This window comes from Periophthalmus magnuspinnatus, chromosome 22 (genome assembly GCF_009829125.3).
Source record: "Periophthalmus magnuspinnatus isolate fPerMag1 chromosome 22, fPerMag1.2.pri, whole genome shotgun sequence".
In the NCBI taxonomy this organism is placed as follows: Eukaryota; Metazoa; Chordata; class Actinopteri; order Gobiiformes; family Gobiidae; genus Periophthalmus; species Periophthalmus magnuspinnatus.
Genome location: NC_047147.1, coordinates 18,093,322 through 18,116,970, shown reverse-complemented (window position 1 = coordinate 18,116,970; position 23,649 = coordinate 18,093,322). Strand labels below are relative to the sequence as shown.

Genomic DNA, 23,649 nt, shown 5'->3' with positions numbered 1-23,649 from the left:
GTTGTCTCGAGATAAATAAAATGTATCTAAAGTGAGTCATTGGACACTGACAATGATATTACATGGCATTACGCATAAGATCGTTCCAAAAGGGGGCCGAGCGTGGCGCACAGTGGCTGACCCCCTCCCTCCCCTCCCCCACGCCTGAGTCTCCCGTGATTTGCCGAGAACAGCCGGTCGAGTCGCAGTTGTTCTCGGCTGGGATGGGAGGGGGGCAGCTTGACAACCACCAGGCCCCCGTCTAGTCTCCCCTTCCCTTCCCCTGATGCGCCCGTTCCGCCTGACACACCGCTATCTCGCTCGTTCAGACTGAGGCGAGGACCGGGGGGCACCGAGCGCACGGCCTGAAGACAGTGGTTTCGTTCGTTCGTTTTCCAGGGGGGTCCCGTGCAACACCGGGCTGAGCGAGCGGAGCGGAGGATGACTCTGGAGTCCATGATGGCGTGCTGCCTGAGCGAGGAGGCGAAGGAGTCCAAACGAATCAATGCCGAAATTGACAAACAGCTCCGGCGAGACAAGCGAGACTCCAGGCGAGAGCTCAAATTACTGCTGCTGGGTACGTGTGCGTCGTAAATACCCTCGTCTTGTTTGATTCCAGGCGTTTTTTGTGTTTTTAGGACCACCAACCATCCCTCCTTCGGCCTTTTGCAGAGCTAGCCAATAAGCTACTGTCGCTAGCTTTACGCGTGGTTTGGGAACGGCCGTGCAAGATGTGCGCGTTCACCAATTCACTGCAAAACGGTTTTTACAACGAAATATGCAGCTTTATATTTGTGCATATTGTAATTACGCGTGGACATGTCTTTTTGGGTGTCTCTCTGTAGCTCGGTTGGGCTTTTTCAGGCTACCACATGCTAATCAAAGGCCAGTTCTAATCATTATTGACTAGACATCTTAACCAATTGATCATTTTGTTGGCTACATTGTCTGACGCGCGTTGTTAATGTTATTATTTGCTTATTACATAACAATAGTGTAATGTTAGAAGTCGGCCTAACGTCTATTGAGACCCATTCGCTAATTATTTAATGCATGTATTGCGTTTGGGTAGGTGGAATGTGATGCTGGGCACGTTATGCGTTTTGTTCTGCTGAAATGCTTTTATGCGGTTGGTTTTAACTTGTACGGGCAATATACATGTTAATCTAACGTTGCAAATTGCTGTCAATCTGCAGGACAATTAGTTCAATCTAGGTTAGGGAGGGTTTGCGCTGTAAAAGGCTCTTGCTCCCATTTCCTGCTTTCCAAAAACAGCCCTGAGTATTTGATATGTGTGTCTTCTTTTTATTCCCCCTGTGGATACCTCAACTTGGAGAATGAGGCCATTTCATAGGTAGATGGCAAAGGGTAATGTGTCCTCTTCTAGGATTTTCACTTTAACTTTATTCATTTATTATTTTATTAATATGAGCCGTTATGTCATGCATGATGTTTTTTCCGGCTCATTTGAAATATATGTGGAGTTCGGCCTAGGATGTTTCTGTGATAACGAGTAGGCAAAATGACTACAGCTCAACAAGTTTGTTGACAGGACTGTTCTAGTGACTAACTGATAGCCTACATATTATTTATGATTTTTGGCTTATTTATAAAGACCTAGTTTTATTCAGGGTAATAGCAATGACGAAGTGCATGTAGTAAAGTGCTGTACTTTACTTAAGTACATTTTACAGTGTTTACTTTTACTTCACTACGTTTAAGAGTCGATATCTGTTCTTTCTACTCCGCTACATTTTTTAACTGGACTGAAAAATACAAGTTTTTTTTTAAATTATAGTTTTAGACTGACCTGCTGAAAAGGCTGAGATGTAATTTTTATTTTTTTTAATCAAGTTCATAGTAGAAAATAATTTGATTCAGTTGTTTTTGTTGAACAAAATGCAGCACAAATCTCAATATTAATCAATACAATACTAACCCTCATTAGACTTCAAAATCTGTGTGAAATACTTTTACTTTTTACTCTTTATGTAGATTTTTTCATGTGATACTTTTACTATTACTTGAGTGTTTTTTAGCTTCAGTATCTGTACTTTTATTTAAGTAACAAAATTGAGTGCATCTTCCACCACTGGCCATTATAACATTTCAAACTGCTTTTTAGGGCTGGGAATAACAGGGTCCCATATGATACGATACACAAAACATGATTATTTTTAATGAACCAAATATATTTTAACAACACCACATCATTGTTAAACTTCTATCTGCACAGACTTAATTTGAATCACAGTGAATATGTCGAGTGGTATACAATGGTATACAATATCAATATGGTATCATCAAGTTTAGCATCACAAATGATACATTCACATGATTACATATCTTGCACCCTTTATGTCCATTCATCATATTGTGCCTGGAGTGTACAATATGGATAACAACTGTTTTAATCATACTTGGGTGACATTTAACCAATGATTCCCTCATTGGTGGGTAAAAATTCAACACACTATGCCACTGCCGTCTCAACTTGTGGTTATAGAATGAAGTGGAGGGAAAAGTCTTGCACAATACAAGAAATGTATTAAAAGACTAAATAGGCCCAATTAGCTTTTGTGTATGTAGCTTAGTGCTTTTTGATAGCAGGGTGTAGCATTGCCATTCACACATAATTCATTGTTTAGTATTTACTCGTGGATTTGTGGAAAATGTTTAAATTGAGTTAGGAAAAAAAACAGTGATGTCATTCTTAGAGTTGGCACAGCATCAGGCGCTGTCATCCCTCTACAGCTGATAAACTACATGGGCCCAGTAGAAGACTTGGGTCAGCACTTGTACTGTACACAAATACGACTATGAATAATGCAGTGGACAGCACTTTTTGATTTATAGCCCTGTCATGACAGCCAATTTGCAGATATCAATATATAAGACCAGAAATTATTCTCAAATTGGTTTGAGTTTATTCTTCTCTGAATAAACTTAAATTTTCTTATCATGTACTAACGATTGCACAATCAAATACAAGATGTGAAGGAATTGTATTTTAGCAGTTACAATGAGGTTGTGATGTAACATTCAAGCTCCTAATGTTCACGGTTGCAGTTATATCATATGATCATCTGAAATTTGCTGCTTTACAAAAGTTCACCATTGGTGTAAACATACAAATGGAGAATTTTTTCATATTAATTGAGAATATGATGTATTTTAATTATTCTGACGGGTCTTGATCAATACTGAGGGGTGAGTGATGGGCCTGCCTCTTCTGTAACTTGAAGGGCCACACGGTGAAAGAGTGAAGTAGGCCAGAGAACAGATGTAGCGGTCTGCAGTGGACCCTGGAGCCCCTGTCTGTCAGAGGCCATATCAGGCCATGCAGACCCAGGCAGACCATTTCCTCTACACACTCCACTGCTTTGCCTCTACTTGGTCAAAACACAGCTTGGTCTGGCCTCTGTGCCCAGGGTTCAGTCTCTCAAATGGAGTGGCACATGTAAAATTCCATGTTCTCAAACAGGAGAGTGTTTCATTCACGTGTCTGTAGTAGTGCATTTTGTTTAGTTAGACTTCACAGTGTCAGAAGCATAATGGTCGTCTTTTCAATTCAGTTTGATAAATGTGTACTGGGGCTGACAGGTACACCTGCTCTCTGTATTTCACTGACCTTCAAACCACGACATTAGATTCAGGATCGTTCTTCAAATCTTGAAACTGGTTAGGTTAGGATTACCAGGCTGTAGGAGTTTTGTGTTTTGTGGAATTGAAACTGGCGCTTTGGTTCTTACCATCAGATATTGCTTTGAATCTAAAACATGTGACTGTGTATTTGTCAGTAAGTGTTTGCAGATAAGATGGTGTCCATCGGCTCCTTCACTCTAAGAGGAACAAGCTGGTCCACAACCTTTAGGTTCTGGCCTGTATTGATAAGTCTTCACCTTTGGTTATGTAGCTCAGCCTAGTCTTTGTGACTGGTGTCAGTGCTGTGTTTAGGTCCTTATTACAGTTAAACAGCTCCTCAGCAGAAGTTCCACAAATGTACTTTTCCCATGTTCTATTGATCAAAGTGGTGACATCACCTCCCGGAAGTAGGCCTACTCTTAGTCATGCACAGGCTCCAGTGTGCACTGTGCCCTGTGCGGCAGATGATTAACAGAGCTGTTTGAGGCTCATGTCAGCACTGTGCAGGCTACACGGCTGCACTTATTCTGACAGCAGATCTCACTTTATATACGATTGACTGAACAACTCCTTCATTGATAAATGTTTTTGTTCAAATGTAAGGCTTAATCACAGTGTAAATAGTTGTAATTCACCAGTTGCTAAGGCTGAAATAATTACGGTGGTGTGATGTCCTTCATAGGGCGTCTTAAGTGTAGAACCTGTAAACCCTGTTCGTCAAATTTCAATTTTAATGCATCAGAGAAATAAATGTAGCCTCTGGACCTGTCCTTTCACATGTAAAAACAGTACAAATATTGTTTCTCTTCCTCAGCTGAATAGCCCTTTATTAGACTCGTCATGCTAGCACAGTAGCTCTGAAGCAGGATTAGATGAGTTTATTACTGACCTGCCTTCTTTTGCCAGGGTGTCTTATTTTGATCATATATGGCAATAAGGATGTAGCTGGTCTCCTCCGCACAGGCCTGAGAGAGAGGGAGACTCACTGAGCAGGAGTGCCAGGAAAAGACTTCAGTGCCTCTTGTTTGGAGCATCAGGTGCATATACAGGGATGTCAGTATATTCAATTATAGTGTTATGATTATTGGTCACGCTGAGTGCATTCATTTAGTCATCATGTCATGTATATTAAGAATGATGTATTAGTTTCTACTTTTAATGCTGCAGCGTCCAACAACAAAAACACTTCATGGTACAGGTGAAGTCTCAAAGATCTACGTCTTGTCATCTTGACAAATACATGCCTGAAGAGATGTCATCCATGCATGTTTCAGTAATTTAGTGATCTCTCCCGGGCTCTATTCAAACCCTCCTTATGTTTAGCTGTAAGATTCTGTCCAATGCTCAGCCCACAAGTCTACGTCACACATGCTTCTGCACGACAATTCTCCATAAATATACAAAAGCATGATACAACTTCACCTGGTGTGATGTGCAATAGTTTCATTAGTGGGATGCACACTGATAGTGTTGTGATAGCACTCTGAAGGGGGAGTGACTTAACACGGGGAGCAAAGGGAGGGAAGATTCAGGGCGTCAAAAATGAAAAATGTTAACATGTTGTTTTGGACGAATATAGAATTTTCAAAGCAATAAAAGGTAACATGGTGATCTAAATATGTTATATGTTACCAGTTAATGTTCCATAGAAGTAAAATGCCGACACTTTAAGGCAGGGGTGTCAAACACATTTTCACCAAGGGCCACATCAGCAAAATGGCTGCTCTCAAAGAGCCAGATGTAAAATAAATCAAACTACTTTTTCAACAAACTTTTTTTAATTAACTGTTTCTGTATTTATTACTTAGTTACAAATAATGCATATGCATTTTCCTAGATGTTAAAATATGGTTGTGTAACTGCATATCTCCTGATAAAAGGACATTTTAAGACCATCATATCTTTTAATTTACCCTGTCGAGAGCCACATAAAATGATCTGAAGGACCACATTTGGCCCACGGGTCTTGAGTTTGACACATGTGCTTTAAGGCATCAGACTGGGTGTAAGGGTATAAAATAATACGGTGTCTTATTTTATGCAAGCGCATAAAATAGGACACCGTATTATAAAACAATGCAATGTCTTGTTTTCTTGACAATATCATTTTTATTCCATTCTATTTTGCCTTTCATCTTACAGTTTTATTCCAACTTTATTACTTACATTTTATCACCATAACCTAATGGAGAGTACAGTATGGTTGCAGATGTGGCTGGTTGCTGCAGAGCTTTTGGGGCTCTGAAATGGGGCCATGCGTGGTGCTCTGGAGCCTGGTTGACTGAGGCTACTGCTGCTGTCCCATATACTACTCCCCAGACAGTTCAGGGACATAGGTAACACTGCTTTTGTCACCAAGTTCTGGACATTATCTAAGTAATAGCCATGTCCTTACCTTAGAGTTGCACAATTTGGGAAAAATACCTAATAGAGTTTTTTATGTTTTCAAAAATGGGACTCTGCTCAAAGTTAACATTTTAAATGAAACCATCACAATGAACAAAAAGACTGAAATATGAACAGACAAACTAATACAAGAATCACTTGCAGAACATGGTTGTACAGCTCTAAACTACAAGGTTAGAAGTTTGTATGCAGAATAAGATAGGATATTTTTTATATGGAGGAAATTATGGTACCTCAAAAACTGCAGTTTGATTTATCTTGCAATTTTTTGTTGGTGTATACACGTTGAATCTTTTAATGTCCTTAATAGGTAACTAAAGATTACTTTTCGCTTCACTGTGATTGGTTAAATCCAGCTATCACTCACTCAGCAGGGCGAAGGCCAATAGGGATAAACTCACTATTTGAATGGACACAATTAGCCAATCGCAAACACTGCAGTTTTTGAAGTACCATAATTTCTTCCACAAACATAATATTCCTTCTTATTTTTCACATAAACTACTCACTCTGTATTTTAGATCTGTACAAAACTGTTCTGATTTCAGTTTTTTTTTTGGTCAGGCTGTATGCATTTTTAGATATTTTTCTCATTTGAAATTTCTCCATCCCAAATAGAGAAATGACATATTGCTATTTGTATTCCTATGGTTTTCTGTTCTTATGTAGCCTGTACACCCACACAACCCAGTCGATACAGATAAAGCTGCTAGTTTTCCTGCTTCGGAAATCTGTCATAGTAAAACATAACAGCAAAATGCATTGGACATCTTGAATTGTGGAAGAAGCCTGAGAGGAATTGCAGACTCTACATTTGGAACTTGACTAAAAGGCCCTGTACCTATATCTTTGGCTTGCCCCAGTACAGATATATTGTATAAGCACCTCCTGAGGTCAGAATAAGTCTGCTGTGTTAAGTGTGCAGTAGCATGCTAGTTGTTGTTCTTTATGGTGACAGCAAAACTCCGCTTTTATCCCTGTTGTGAAAAGTCCTTATCTTATTGCGATGAATTAGGATGCTCAGAATGCATAAGGTAAATGAGGAATAACTTTGAACCACTGCAAACTGTTTAAAATTAACTAATTTTTCACATTAAGACCTGTAAAAATCAGGTGCAGCAGGACATTTGCTGTTTTTGGGAGGTAACAATATTGGTGATATAAAATCATTTACAATTTATTATGAAACCCTAAGCTCCAGACCTGAAATACAATGAGTTATGATACGTTGTAGATAGTATTGTTGTAGAACTACATTGACCATGATCCTTTGCATTTTTGTGTTGTGTTGTTAGTGCAGCTAATAAAAACACTTATTCAGATCTCAACTCTTAAATTTTTCAAATCAGGTCTTTCCAGATATTTCTTACTTGTAATAAAACTTCCCGTGATCAAATAAATGCAACCTAGATACAGTTTAATGCCATAACATGGAACATTCCAGACAAAGTAATAACATCTCCCATGGAGACAAGCAGGCAGCAGGGCCTCTGGCAGAGAAGTTTCATAGTGGACCTTTAATTTTCCATATGGTCAAGCTACTTCTGTCCAGTCATGTCAAGGCCATTTATTGTATCGTTACCTGCGACTTTGTTTTGCTATGGAAGATGTACATAAGAAATTTGACTTATATGAGCTTTCAACCATGTTATAACACTGTTCCCTCATCATTAACTACTCAAAATTGTATTCATATGCCCCGCATTTGAGGCTTGAGGGCTCAGAAAATCTTTGTTTTTCCTACCACCTATCTCCGCCCACTGCTATGGAAATGTATCCGATTGTTCATTGTTAACTCTGGGTCATACCTTTAGTGTTACAAAATGTCACGTAGCCATTTTTCTATAATAAAAAGCACGCACACAAGAGACATGCCACTATGAAGAGGTGGGGCCGGTCACTTGTGTATTTTTGAACAGGAAGTCAATGTCCCGTTTCTATTATTAAGCTAAAATTTTAGATCAGTATTGCTGTTTAAAACAAAATGGCCTCCGTATGTTTAGGCCTGTTACGATCACACATTTCAGAAGCATGATATATCACTCCAGATAAATATCAGAATAAACGATAATACTGAAACTACTTTATGGCACTGATGCAATAACACTAATGCAGCATAATCCCAGTAAACTTTTTTTTGTTTTTTTAAATAGACAGCATAATTTAAACATCTGAGGTGCAACAAATGAATAGCCCAATGCACCAATCATTAGCTGTAGAATTTAGTTATTCAACTCTCTACAGCTCAAATCTTATCATATTACAACCAAAATAACAAAAATCTCACCACTTTTACAAAGAAAATGTTCCTGCCCTGAAATCTATTGTTCCAGCTTTCATAAATGTATAGTAATTACCATGACAGGCCTATGTATGTTATAGTTTAAAAGCATAACATGTCTTTTTTTTATTTCAGCAGTTTTATTATCCTTATGATGTAACTGACTCATCCTCTGCGTGTCCGATCTGAATGGTAACATAATTTAGTGGCTCTAACTCCCGTCCAGGCCGTCTCCAGATATGGCCTTTGCCGCACTAAACTCTCCCTCCGCTCCCTGTAGTACACTTGATCTGAAATAAGCTCCCTCCCTCTTTCTCTTCCTCTCTTCACTCCACAGAGCACAAAATATTATCAAACCAAGTAGTGTGCGCACTATTAAAAGGTGCCCTCCTTTTTCTAGGTCATTACCAAAAACAGTGGATGGACTGCAGCATGTGAATATCCCCCCAAATCTTTGACAGAGAGGGATGAGAAGGGAGCGGCCTGTTCGGAGCCTGGGGGCGGGCAGATTGTGAAGGGGGCAGATTGTGAAGGGGGCGGGGGGGACAGCGCGGCGTTTAGGGAGGATTGATAAAGCATTTGAGACGGTTAGAAGTCAGCATAGTTACAAGTGAAGTCATTGAATTGTTGGTTTAGCGAGAGAGTGGAGGGAGAGGTTTTCGTTGGAATTTCGTAGGAATATCAAATTGCAATTTTTCTGTGAATCGTTGCGGTTAGGTCTGAAAATGCATTAAAGACACTGTACCTGATTTTTCCAGCATTGAAAACATGAAAACCACAATGGTCTGCAGCGGTCCAAACGTATCCAACTTTTGCCGTCACGTTAATGCAATTAGCAGCACACAGCTCTCTTATTTTGGCCCTTTTCACAATATATCTGCAAGGAGCAAAACTAATTTACAGTAGTACAGCTTAGAGATTAGTAGGTTTTATACATAATATTTGAGTTGAATTAAGTAACTGCAGTCTTTGGGATTTGCTAACTGCGACCAGTCAAATAGTGATTTCAGTTAAATACAAATGAATCTTGTAGCATTAAGTGTCTGTCTTGGTGAGTGGTACTAGTTCATTTGATTGTCGTCATAGTGAAATAGCAGTAGCTTTTCAAGGTATTATTTGAAGCAGGAAAATATGGTGCATGGTTTATGTCATTAATGAAAGCCATTGAGAATTTGCAAAGTCGAGCTCTGGACCGGCATCTAAACTCCCCCCACAATCACCTTGCAAATAGAGCTGTTAAACTGGGCAGTACCTGGAGGACTAAAGAAAAGGGTGAGGCCAAAGAAGTGACAGAAGGTATAAGAACTGTGTGGATAGAACAGTTATCCACACTTCAACCTCTGCCCCTGCAGCCTGGTGTTTGTAATCTGAGACACCTGGCTGTAATCAGTGTAGTCCTGAGTGATGTCATGTAGTACTTGGAAAATGCAGTGGCCACTAGAGGCAGCTGACTGTTTTTTTAATTTGACCAGAAAGCTGCATATTTACCTAGTTGGGCCCAAAGAATAGTATTGTTTTAATAGCATTTAAAACACACAGTTTAATTGCGAAAAAAAAAAGTTGCTTTATTGTTTAGTCCCTTTTAAAGACTTGCTTCCACCTCAAATATGGACATTAAATTTTAGATTGCAACTTATTTCTCTCTTGATTCTCTCCTCACCATAGTCCTAGCATAGATATGTGTCTGGGCAGAAATAGGATGTGCTCCTCTTGCGGCTGCTTCCTGGACTGTAGCCATTCTAAACTGTTTCAGATGACTTGCATATCTGTAAAGTGACTGTTAAATACACTATGGCCTGTCTTTTCTACCATCACTGATTGTTCTTGTTCTTTTCTGTGTCCAAGCTCCAAGCCCACAGGCCTCAGTCTTATAGTTGCGTCTTTTATTCCAAACTTGGACATTTTTGTGCATGAGTGTCCTCTCTCCCCATATGGCTAAAACGGGAACGTATAGGCCTATCTTATATTAAGGGATTTATACTGATGTGTTGTTGTGAATTGGCAAGCTCTTAAAGGCGCTCTACCCATTTTTTACAGTTTTAAAAACATGAAAAACAGAACTAGTTCATTTAAATGGTTTGCAGTGGTCCAAAGTTATTCCTCACTTACCTTATGCATTCTGAGCATCCTAAATTTTCACTGTGAAGTTTAAGTGCTTTTCACAACTCTCACGGCAAAGCTGACCACAACTAGCATGATAATCACCACTTCCTGATTTTTGAACAAAAAAATACTTTATAATTAGATGCAGATATAACGCAGCTGACCTCAAGAGTTGCTTATACAATACATCTGTACTGCGGCAAGACACATTTCCTCACATTCATGGGAAAAAATCTGGCACATGCCCTTTAAAGATGTAACTTTTTTGGTTGAGGGGATCAGCTAACTACTTATTTCCTTGTTATTATATTTTTTTTTATGCATGTTACACAGTATGGCATTAAACATCTCTTGTTGCATTTATTCTATTGCACGTCTATTACATGTTTTTATGGCTCAAAAATAAAACATACTCTTGCTGTGAGCGGTGTCGCGTCTTCACAGATATGATTTGTAACATGGCCTTGTGGTGTCACTTAATCACCTCCATGGAGATAAACCAGTATAATGCCATACTGGGGAACATTCTATTAAAAGAACTAGCATCTCCACGGAGACAAGCAGGTGGCTTTCCCTTCACCAGAAAAGTTACATATTGCACCTTTAACAAAAGCTATACCTGAAACAGCGCTCCCAAAGAGAGAGAGAGAAAGACTATATTTACCTCAACCAAACAAGAGAGAAGAGTAGGATGTGAGCTTTTGGTTTTAAATATAAAAACAGAAAGCTGAGGGAGAGAAAGAGAGAGTGGAGGGGTTGCCAGGGTAACGGAAACATGGCTGCTCTTCAAAAACCTTGAATGTAGGTGGTGGTGAGATGAGTGTACGCGGTTTTCTTTTCTTTTTTTCCCATTCGTTCGCTACATGTCGGAGCATTGTTGTGATTGTGGTTAAAATCTACTTGTCAGGCCTTAGGTGGTACACTGCAAAACTACATCAAAATATCCCCATCCTGAGTTCAGTCTTGTATTAGTCTAACTGATATGAATTTAAAAGGAGGGGGTGTATGTGAATGTGGTCCTATAGTGCTCGTTTTGATGAAAGAGAGAAAAGCAGGGTTGTTAGCAGTATCAAAAATCATATAATAACCAATGCTAAAATTAGTATCGAAATTACATTTGAGCAGGTATCGATCCTAAGAAAGTCACACTCATAGGACAAAAATGAACCTTTCCTGAATAGCTTTAGAATGATGTTAGAGTTAATGTTAAAAATCCCATTCTATTGTCTAAGTAAATAGTATTTTTTTTATATCGGAACCAGTATTGAGTATTGATTCTATATTGAGTTTGAAATTTTAGTATCGTGACAACACTACTGACAGTGCAAGAAAGAACCGGAGTCAGAGTTGCAAGCTATGGCGCTCAAAAACAATTGGATTTTTGATATTTTTTTAAAGATATTGTGGAACTTTGACAATAAGGCTGCGCGTGATTGAAGAGGTGAGAGAAAGAGGAAAGACATAATCAAAAGTAGAAGTAAAATCATGACCGATGTGGTGTGTATATGTGAACTGCATTCTAACAGCACGTTTACAAGTATACATGTATGTTTATTATGCAGTCTTTCCCAGTTTGGGTTACTAACTTTAAACATACTTGTCTCTACATAACTGAAGCCAGAATACAGTTGCATACAGTTCTTAAAATACTACATTTACTTCTGTTAGTGTTTGTTAGTGCACATATTCTAGTACACGCGCCCTCTCATTTGTGAATGAAGCTTTACTCTCTGAATGGTATCTGATTATTTACCAGGCCTGTTATGAGGGGGTCAGTATTTATCGCGGGGACTTTTTCTTAGTACTTCAAAGACTTTTTCCTTTGAAGGACTGGGTCATTTTTCTGCATTTTTTCTGTAATATGATACGATTTGAACTGTAGAAGTTTGTATCATGAACTAAAATTGCACAAACTAATTAAGTGTTGCATTTTTCTATTCAGTTCAATAAATTTACAATATTGGACATTTAAAATACTGTAATTCTGCTTTGTGGTTTGGTTTAAATATTATCATTTATCGTCTATATTTACTTCAGCAATATATAACACTTCAAAATTTGTTATTGTGACAGGCCTGTTATTTACTCATGACAGCCCCACTATTAGTTCTTAAACATTTGTTCTAAACTTAGGCTTGAATGCACCTGTGTCTTTGTATCATGTGTATGTGCTAGAACCTTCCCCCGTCGTGCCTGTATTATAAAGTAGTGTGACTGTGTTGGTAGTAACTTACAAGAGTGTGACTGGGGAATGAATATAATTATAAAGGGACTTGTAATAAATCAGTTTGAGAGGCTTGTGAAACATGGAAAGCAGGATCTTTATCTGATAATAATACATGCAGCCAAGTCGTTAATCATCCAACAAAGATCGTCTGAGATGTCTATGTTCAGACCTATAACAAAACATCAGCTCCTTATGTTGCAATGTTACATTTTGAAATATTTTGAATAGTTTTCTGAACAAGACTAAGAGTAAAGTAATTGCTATGCATGTTTCACAGTGATAACAGCAGGCCTATATTAGTTTGTTTACTGTAGTCGACTAAAGAGATTCTTGATCGTCTAAAAGAGAGCGTGGCAAAACCTCTCAACTATTGCTTATCTTTGTGTAACTGACCCAAAGGCACTCGCAAGACTACACCTGCAGGGGAGTTCATGCAAAAAAAAACAACATTTCTGCTGTTGTCCCATGTAAATCCTTATAATCTAGATATAATGATTAGTTGACCAATACACATTTTGGTCAACTAAGACACCATTGACCACCATGATTGTCTTGTTTGTCTCTAAATACTTGTGTGTGTGTTCTTTGACAGGCACAGGGGAGAGTGGCAAAAGCACCTTCATAAAGCAGATGAGGATCATACATGGAGCGGGCTACTCAGATGAAGACAAGAGGGGCTTCATCCGCCTGGTCTACCAGAACATCTTCATCTCGATGCAGTCCATGATTCGAGCCACAGAGACTCTGAAGATCCCCTTCAAGTTTGAGGAGAACCGGGTATGCCAAAACCAGCTTGTCTAGAAGGCAAATAGTTGGGTTAAATTAGTTAGTTAGTTTTAACTAGTATTGCGTGTACACCATTTAGCCAACTCTGCACAGACTGGGGGAACAAGAAGCAGCTGAAAAAAGTAGTTATCTTATATTCTCTTCAGACTATTTCCAAACTAGGCCCTGTAAATATCCTTTTTTTCAAATTTAAAAATGTATATTCCTATATGATTAAAGGAACCATATCTAAGATTTTGATTTTAAATTTCATTAACTTGACCATACTGTGTCCCCAGACATGAAATAGACATGTACCGCATGTCAAAGCTATTAGACCGCTATTAGTCAAAGCGAATATTGCTTTGACTAATAGCGGTCGTAATTCAGATTCATTGTTACTTACACAAACATTGGGCACAATGGTCAAGTTGTTTATGTTATAATTTGGGGTTTTGGTTCTCAAGATGATTATCCAATCAGAAAGCAGAATGAGCATCACATGAATCTCTCATTTGGGTTGCCAGTTTCAATGTTGTCCATATATAATGGTCCCTTGTTTGTCACTGGGGTTATGTTCTAAAAATAACCCGCAATAGGCGAAATCCGTGAACTAGTCAGCTTTATTTTTTACAATTATTATATATGTTTTAAGGCTGTAAAACCCTTCACCACACACTTTATACACTTTTCTCAGACAGGCATTAACATTTTGTCACATTTCTCTCTTGTTTAATCAATTAATAGTGACTCACGTATATTTCACAGTTCCTCTGACCGTGCCTCTTTGTTCTGGAGCTTCGTCTGCTGTAGTGTCGATCGAACATTTATGTAAATTTGGCTGAACGCATTCTGTACTGTACAGGAGACACTGTATAGAGGAGATTGATTAACAGTGGTTTACAGTTCCTCAGCCAATCAGGACGCAGCGCACAATGCGCGTTCATACACTGTAAAAAAAGCTTGCAAAATGGCACTAAAAATCTGCAAAACAGTGAGGCCTCGAAAGGTGCACTGCGATATAGCGAAGGACCACTGTACTGAGAATGAGAACCGGTATTTGACTTGTAAAATAATCCTGACATAGTATTCATCAAACATAGTATTCCATCTTGTTACACCCCAAATGAAGTGCCATTTGGGTTAAAGGTTTCATGCTCAGTAACGAAGTCTGAACTAGTCAAAACCACTCAAACAAAGATATATATTATAAATGTAAGTCATTTAAACAAATCAAATAATACCTCAGTCAAAGTCAAGAATCAGGAAACCTAACTTAACCTCTTATCTCCAGGCCAATGCTGGGCTGGTGAAGGAGGTGGACATAGAGAAGATCAACAGCTTTGAGGAGCCGCACATCTCAGCCATCAGGACCCTGTGGTCTGACCCTGGGATCCAGGAGGCCTACGACCGGAGGAGAGAGTACCAGCTGTCCGACTCCACTAAATAGTACGTCCCCCCGTCTCTGTGTTTGTGTGGTAACTGATAAGACTTTTACTGCTGAACTTAGACAAGCCGCAGATCTCAACATTCTTAGGGATTTAACCAGGGGTAAAAAGATTTGGAATTTATATATTCAGATGAGTAAAACTTTTATCTCAATTTGTTATATTTTTGAACGCTTATGTTGGACAGTGACTTAAAACTCTAAAAAAAAAAGCCTGGGTATGTTAAAATTGATACTGTTTTAATCCTATTTCTTGATAGCTCTAGTCTAGGTCTTCAAATAGTTATTAGATTGTGCACAGGAATCAGTGTTCAAATTCTGCTTGAACTATTTTGGAACAATTCAGTTTTGTTGACAAATTTTGACCAAGCACTGGCATATGATATTTACTGTAAAATGGATATTGGACTTTACATCTAAACTACAGAGCTACCAGGTTTTAGACAAATAAAAGTAGGGATGTCGGGATTATTCGATTAATTATTGACAGCATGACCAAACAGGAAAATACTTAAAGGGCCCATATTACGCTATTTTCTGACCTATGTTATAATATTGTTTCCTCATCAAAAACACACCTGGCGTTGTGTTTTGTTTCATTCACAGAACTAAAGTAAAACATAGCTGTTAACTTCAAAACTACCACTTCATGACATCACAGGATGGAGCAGAGCATTTTGAGCTTTGGGAATGTAGACAGATTAATACTAAATGATTACTCAAACATGTGTGAATGAAGCAAAACACAACTCCAAGTGTGTTTCTGATGAGGTGACATTATAACATGACTTAAAGCTCACAAGAGTCTATTTTGTCTAATATAGGAACTTATTGTCTATGTAATAATAACAATCTTGACTCCCCAGAATACAAACCACCATGTATGCAGCGATTCTTCACCCATGTTTTCCTTGACCTTTTTAACTGTATTTTGTTGATTCTTGCCCTGACTAAAACTTGTGTGTAGTTACCTGAACGACCTAGAGCGGGTGACTGCTCCGGGCTATGTCCCCACGCAGCAGGATGTGCTGAGGGTGCGAGTGCCCACCACGGGGATCATAGAGTACCCCTTTGACCTGGAGAACGTCATCTTCAGGTACAGCAGAGGTGTGGCCCGATCCAGAGCGCAAACCACAGCTGGCTCAGGAGGATGAGGCTTTCGATGGGTTGTGTTCATGTACTAGAATCAGATTATAGTAAAATCTCAGATGGAGAGACTAAGACAATATTAAACCTACTCAAGTGTTAAGGTATCTAAGAAAGAAATGGGCAATAAAAAATAAAATATGAGAGGTTGAACAAGACATAATTCCCAGAACAAGATGAGATGAGGTTTTGACATAATTTTTAATAAATAAATTTGTGCAATCCAGTTCACAATTTATTTGATTATATATTTTTGTTGCTGTTTTTGAACTACAGCTTCTCAAGGTGGCTTAACTCACTAGCGCTTAACCCTTTCTTTGAACACAGAAAAAAATCTAAATTTAACTTCATAAGTGTAAATTTTATATTTTACAAATTATTCAGTCTAAAATGAGTGACCAGGGGTGATAGGATAAGACCCCCCTGCTCACCCCCATCAGGTGCAGTAGAGGCGTGGAGTGACCACACCAGAATGCACTATCAAATACCTCTGTGAGGACATTATAGTATGCCTTAACCTTAACCACAAACTACATCAACATACTTGCATTCTACCATTGATTTGTTAGCTGCTCTACAACTTTAATTTAAAACTTTAGGTCTTTTTGACTTGAACACAACCCTGAACCCTCAGTTTCTGATGGAGCAGTGGTTTGGGTGCTGTGTGTGCCACAACGCCTTGCTCAGGGAGGATAAGACCACCCTGCACTCAAGTGTGGAAGCGTTCACATTCTGGATCACAAAGGAGCCAGTATGATGGCAAAGATTCTGCAGTGAACATATACCATTCAAACTCACGGTACTGCCTCCATTTTGAATGTTCTGGTCTGTAGAACTTTGACATTGTGTACTGGACCTTTTGATCAGCCGCTGCCTCCTGTTTCCTCTTTGCATAAGTCTCATATAGTGTAGGCCTGTGTAGGTCGTAGGCCTCTATGCTGTCTGCTGCCGTCATGACTAACGGCCTTTGTCTCTGAAAATGGCCTTTTCTGTGAATCCTTCCCCCCAGCTCTGATCTCCCTCTTCCTGGAACCGTGGAAGGCCTTGCGGTAATTTGCCTGTCACGCTTTATATAACTGTTTTCTTGTCTTTCTTGTATCTCTCTCTCTCTTTGACTGCTCTGTCTGTAGTTATCTTTCGGATCTGGAGCGAATTTCAGATCCCAACTATCTTCCTACGCAACAGGATGTGCTCAGAGTGCGCATCCCCACCACAGGAATCATAGAGTACCCCTTCGACTTGCAAAGCATCATTTTCAGGTAGAACCAATGCACCAGCACACCACTTTGAATCATGTTGTCCTGCCCCTAACCTGGTGACTCCTCCTGATTGACTAACCTCTGGTAGTGGTGGGACTGTCCAAATGCATTGTACTGTGTTTGTGTGGGGTGGGAGGCCTACATTCTCTTGGTGTCTGTAACTGGGTCGCCTCCTCCTTCTCCGCTCTATCTGCCAGAGAAACCAGGTCGTCCGTTCTGTGGAGCTGTTATTTTGGGCAGCAGGTCCTGCAGGGCCTATATTGGCCCCAAGTCTCTATGGACCTTGGTGGATTGGGCCACCACTAGGGGGCAGTATTTCACTTGTTGAAATTTGGTCAGATTTGGCCATTTTGTCAACTACACCTGGACATGAAAATGTTTCAGAGTTAGGGTTTGAATTGGGCTATTTTTAAACAGTGCATTGATCGCACAGGGGAGTGTTTTATCCTTTATGCTAATGAGGCTAGCCTCTAATGAGCTGAGTTTACAGTGTCAAGGAGAAGCTCAAGGAGAAGGGTCCTGAGGAGCCACTGTCCCCATGTGCCCTCAGCCGCACACATGCAGTCTAATGTGAGCATACATCAGATTATAGATGATAACACATTATATCTCATAGTCTGACAGTGGTCAGAGGGCCCTCTCCTCATCTGTATTTCTGTATCTAGGATGTGTGGCCCTCCTGAGATCTCCACCTCCTCCTGTCCCTTATTTTGTCCTTGTTCTATTTCACTATTGTCTCTGTACACTGTTCAGATTCATTCTCCTGGTAATTTGCTCTCTCCAGGAAGCACAGGCTAGTTCTAATAATACACGCCTCAGGCGTCTCACTGATCTAGATGTTTTGATGCTTTAATTGACGACAACTCATCACTTTTGTTTTTTTCCTTTTTTTTATGAGATGAAATTTCAGATACATTGCATCATCAGACGGTAACTTATAAATAGGAAAGTCACAATTGTGACAAATATACAGTGGAATAAGAATTAGTTTGAAACACTGAGTTCATGTTAAGAACACTTTAAGAGTGATTTGCATGCTGCTTTATTACTCCATGCATGTACAGATCTTTCACCTTTAAGCTTGCAAAGCGTAATAGCACTGCTGTGTGCCTCTCCACTTTGTGAATCCATCCAGTGTGACACCATTGTAATTACATAAAGAAACCTGGATAGTCATTAAGTTAAGAGGCCTGTTTTAGACAGTCAGACTGGATGGACTCAGCACCTCTGTCAGGCTTTGTTCTGTACATGTTTGAGGATTGGGTGTAAATGGAACTCTTTGGCATGCAGAATGGTGGACGTCGGGGGTCAGAGGTCAGAGAGAAGGAAGTGGATCCACTGCTTTGAGAATGTGACATCCATCATGTTCCTGGTGGCTCTGAGTGAATATGACCAGGTCCTGGTGGAGTCCGACAATGAGGTACGAGTATCAAAACATCTCGTTTCTATAAAAGCAGTACAAGACCGTTCTCCATAATTGCCTAAACTATGTATATTTGTGTCTGCTCCAGAACCGTATGGAGGAGAGCAAAGCGCTGTTCCGGACCATCATCACCTACCCCTGGTTTCAGAACTCCTCCGTCATCCTCTTCCTCAACAAGAAGGATCTGCTAGAGGAGAAGATTGCCTACTCACATTTAGTGGATTATTTTCCCGAATTTGATGGTAAAATACTAAATATGTACTCTGCTCTGGCCTCTGAAAGTTGTGAAACACACTTATAACCCATCATGGTGAATAATTAGGATGCTAGAAATGTGTTAAGAAAGTGAGGAATAACCTTGGACCGCTTGTTCTGGTTTTCACCTTTTTAGCTCAGGTACAGCACGGCCATCTGTTTAGGTTATTCAAGACATTTCTTCATTTCACACTTATATATATTTTGGCCATTGCAAATTGTTGTACATTGTTGACAGCTGTCCCTCAACATGTTGTCTAGACTCCCCTGGATTATTCAGTCCCTGCCTCAGAAAATCAGTCTGCTTGCTGCACATACATCAAGGTCAACTGTGAAAGGTTTTGATGTTCAAAGACTTCAGTTATTTATTTCTCTTGTACTGGAATACTATTTTGACATGAAACTGACGTTAGCTTACTGTACTGGCCAATCTGTCAGTACTCTTCCTCCATATGTGAAGTAAGGGAAGCAAGGGTACTTGGAAAGGTTTCAGATTAAAAAGAAGGTGAAATCATATCTACGTGTACATATCATACATATATTACATCCATATGTATACATTTATATTGCATCCTTAACATTTTGGAGGATTTAGGATAATTAAAACTACTTTTACTCTAGTCACTATGTTTGAATGTACAGTCTTGCTCACTGTACACTGGTGTACCTGAACATTGGACTGACTGCAGTGCTTTTACTGTAGGTCCCCAGAGGGATGCCCAGGCCGCCCGGGAGTTCATCTTGAAAATGTTTGTGGACTTAAACCCTGACAGTGACAAGATCATCTACTCTCACTTCACCTGTGCCACGGACACTGAGAACATCCGCTTTGTGTTTGCCGCGGTCAAAGACACCATCCTACAGCTCAACCTCAAGGAATACAACCTGGTGTAGGAGCTGTCGAGCCCACTGCACTGCACAAAGCCCGGGCTCTGTGGCCTGTGCTACTGTCTGTGGCATCACCTGATCACTCCCCCTCTGCCTCCCTCTACTCTCCCCACCCCCCCAACACACCCCTCTGGTCTCCGGCAGCTTGTGTTGAGTCCACAGTGGGTCTGTGTGCCCTGTCATGTGGGCACACTGGCTCTGTGGGCATGGGTGTGTTTGTGGCAGCACTCACTGTGACAACATGCATTGGTGAAAGAAGAATCCAGACCAACTTTGAGTAGAAGAGAAGTACCTCTGACAGCAGCTAGAGGGCAGCACAGCACTGCTCTGACACACTCCAGTTGGACTAAAGTGCTGCACTTGGTGCATAAACAAAGGAATGTACCATCAGTGTGAGCTCTGCTACGGACTATGATTTTAATGTTTCCATTCTGAAGACGAATGAAGTGCTTCTTTACTCACACGAATCAAAATACACAACACAAGATTTTTAAACCATTTTAATAATGTCTTTGTTGCTCTGTATATTTAAAATGCTAAATAGAATTATTTATAACAAAAAAATGTTAGAGGCAACCAGACTTGACTACGTTGATTTTGTGAGTGTGTAGAGCTTTTCAGTGAGAACAATCACATGGTCTGGGTTTGTCCTGTAGGCCGCTGCCACTGTAGTGCACGTGTGCAGGGCCACGCCCATTCACTTTAGACACAAGGCTGTGGGTCTGTCCCTCACATCAGTGAACATTCTACAGTCTTTACACCACAGTTAGGTGCATATCCATCCTCCGCCTTCTCCAAATCCTGTTTTGAAGACAAAGGCCAAGCTACTGTAAATAAAAATGGAAATACCTGAGAATGCTGGTCTATGGGTTTCTACAGTCTGGACACAGTGGACTTGATTTCCTAAAAAATATTTAAATTCAGATTTGATGAAATGCCTGTTATAATTCTAACATGTGAAATGTCTAACTTCTTTATCGTATGCCACTGTTTATTTCCCCAAAACTAGTTATTCAAAGATTGCTCCTGGAATCACATTTACTGTCATACACTCTTTGCAAATCAAATTCCCCAGAAAGCATTGGTGAATGACATATCTAGGTTCATCATAACGAGATGCTAATTAACACACTATTTCCCCCTGGAACAGCCCACCTCTCCAGCCTGTAACCCAAGCACCCATACACTATTTGGTCTTGTATCACTTATTTCCATTGGTTTTGATGGTGTCACGTTGGTATTACTGAGGGCCTGTGCACAGTGTGGCATAACCTTTATTTATCTTAACTTATTTATGGACCACAAGTCGGACTACTTTGTGTCGCGGAAGAACTCCCCACGTGGCAGAGCGTACTTGAGTCTCTGAACTGCTGTATAAATGAATGTGCTTGATAGTAAGGACATATCTTTGCTTTTTATGTTCCGACCCCACATTTTTGCCACTATTCCATGGATAAGAAGACACTTTGGTTTTGTAGGATTCTTCACGTTTGTGTGGACACTATTTTTACTTGGTTTAGAGACGTACTGCGTATTATAATTGAGTATTACATAGTTTTTTGTTTTGTTTTTTTTTACATTTTTTTTTATTCTGGCCACTTCTGATTGTGGATTCTAACTGCAATGATTATTTTTAAGATTTGAAGGTTGAGAAAGTGCTAGAGATGCGTGATTATATTCTAGGATCTGAAATTTTAATCCTAATCCCCATTAAGGGCTGTGATAGAGCATACTTTACAACAGTTTACATGGACAGCCCTCCCAAGTACTTTCTTTGTTAAAAATAACACATTTTAGACAAGAAAATGGCCCATCTCTACATCAACGTTTCTATCAGTAGACGCTAAACGATGCTGCTTTGGCCCCTAGTATTACGAAAGTGCATGGCAAAGAATAGATCGATTTACTGAGGAAGATGGAGAGAAGAAAGTCACCTAAAAACATGATTTCCCTATTAAACTAAGTGCAATGATAGTATAGTTTTATGTCAGATGCCCTTCCTTCTAACTCTTCAATTAGGGAAGAGGGTAGAATTGGTTCACATTAAGTTGGATGCAATTTAAAAGCTTTATTAATGCAGGCGATATTCATCACTATTTTCTTACCCAAATAGGAGGTAAAATGTCTTGTGGGTACAGGTTTGTGGGTTATGTTGCCATGCACCAAGGAGAGTCTGTATGTCATGATGCCAGTATTCTACAAATGAAGGATTTTTGATAGTAGTAGTAGTTCTTAGTATGGCACTGGACACTAATTTATGGGCAAGGCCAAGTAAGTTTTAGTATGAATCTTGAGTATTGTCTACAGTTGAATTAGTAGAAAATATTGAAAGTCCGGGGAACACACAAATGAAAAGTATTTGTTTTGAAGTATTGCCTTGAAGAATGAAGGACTGCAGCCCTTTAACAGTTGGGCAGAGCAGGTGTACTCAATGAACCTGCATTTGGATCATTCAGTCCCCTGTCACATGACCAGAAGCATTAGGACCATTTTATTTATGTTGTGTAATTTCTTTGTACAAAGCGATGTAAAATATGTATTATACTGAGTGTGCCAACCCCACTCTATAGAGCAAGGCTCACTGTAAGTGCCAACGCCGTGGTCACCGTGGGACCACCCGACCGCTCCCTCCTGAAGGAAAACACACTAGGCTAGAAGAGTTCACAGAGACTTTACTATCTGTATTTAAGATTTAAAAAAATAATCTGTTTTTTAAGAGACTGTAATAATATTTGCATGTGCTGTTTTATTTTGTGTTGAAAGTGAGGGCTTGGTTTTTCAATGAAGCAGACCCTTTATAGAAGGGCTCATGCATTTGGTTTTTAATGATTTCCATGAATCTTGCCATATTTTTCAATCGTGTTTCTGTATTTGTTTGGACCACTGTTGCCTGATCCTCATTCAGACATGATTACGATTCATTGCCGCCTTTGAGAGATACATAATGACAAGCTATTTGTTTAAATTAAAATAAATTGTTCCTATACTTGCTGTGTGTGCTGACTGAAATTCATTCAGACATTGGATAGTTGATATGAACCTGGGTGTGGGCGGCCTTTCCTCTTCCTATTGGCTCTTTTCAGACTTAGAATGTGGTGATGTCATGGTCCCAGATGGGGACAAGAGACAGTTTTTCCTATTAATTACGTTGTACTTTCATATGAAATGTCCAACAGATAAATCACAAATGTTGAACCATTACTATTAGTGATGAGACCCAAGAACTGATTTAACAAAATGTACATTTTCACAATATTCATTTTAGCTGCCCCTACCATCTGTGCAATAAATTATTGTCCTATAGAATATTGTTATGTCCTGTGAACCTGCCGTGAGCTGCAGCTCCCTAAAGGTGCTACATTACAGTATTCACGCTTTTGGACTTTGCATTGAGCACTGACTTTACGTCTGTGTAAAAATGTGCCGTAACTAACTTAAGTATTATATGGCACGACATTCAGTATAAGTGTCAGCAGAGGGCGCTAGAACTACATCAGATGCATTGAGCATTAGTTCGTAACGTATAAAGCTAAGAGTTATGAAGTTATTGTATAAAATGATAATCATTTCAGCTAAGGCGATCTGACCAGTGCTCTGACATGATCCAGGGTGTTGAGATCATCCTCTGGAGCTGCAGGTTCAGACTAAAAGCTGCGTGAGTCTCACTGTGTAACTCCAGGTGAGTTTAGAGGGACCACATGGCTCAAAGCGTTTGGTTTAACATCATTTATTTTTGACAGTTCGACTGTTTGCGAATCATTATCCTGACTTTTCTGCTCTTAAAATGAGCAAACATTCATTGGGGCAACATGGCCCCTGGTTTAA

At 39.7% G+C, this 23,649-nt stretch overlaps 1 protein-coding gene across 2 annotated transcripts; it reads left to right on the top strand.

Annotated features, from left to right (window-relative positions):
* The first annotated feature begins 148 nt into the window (after positions 1 to 148).
* Positions 149 to 22,814, top strand: LOC117390197 (guanine nucleotide-binding protein subunit alpha-11-like). 2 transcript variants are annotated; one of them, XM_033987865.2, is made up of 7 exons: positions 149 to 556; positions 13,234 to 13,418; positions 14,701 to 14,855; positions 17,130 to 17,258; positions 18,549 to 18,678; positions 18,770 to 18,923; positions 19,640 to 22,814. In XM_033987865.2, exons 1-7 carry the CDS (start codon positions 421 to 423, stop codon positions 19,828 to 19,830), a joined length of 1,080 nt encoding a protein of 359 aa, XP_033843756.1. In that variant the 5' UTR covers positions 149 to 420; the 3' UTR covers positions 19,831 to 22,814. The 2 variants fall into 2 exon arrangements, with proteins under 2 accessions (XP_033843756.1, XP_033843755.1); XM_033987864.2 differs by lacking the exon at positions 17,130 to 17,258 and adding an exon at positions 15,821 to 15,949 and having other exon boundaries at positions 160 to 556.
* Positions 22,815 to 23,649: the final 835 nt, after the last annotated feature.

Coding starts and splice junctions, on each gene's coding strand:
- LOC117390197 (XM_033987865.2), top strand. CDS start 421: ATGACTCTGGAGTCCATGATGGCGTGCTGCCTGAGCGAGGAGGCGAAG. Junction 13,419..14,700: donor TCAAGTTTGAGGAGAACCGG/GTATGCCAAAAC, acceptor TCTTATCTCCAG/GCCAATGCTGGGCTGGTGAA. Junction 14,856..17,129: donor CTGTCCGACTCCACTAAATA/GTACGTCCCCCC, acceptor CTCTGTCTGTAG/TTATCTTTCGGATCTGGAGC.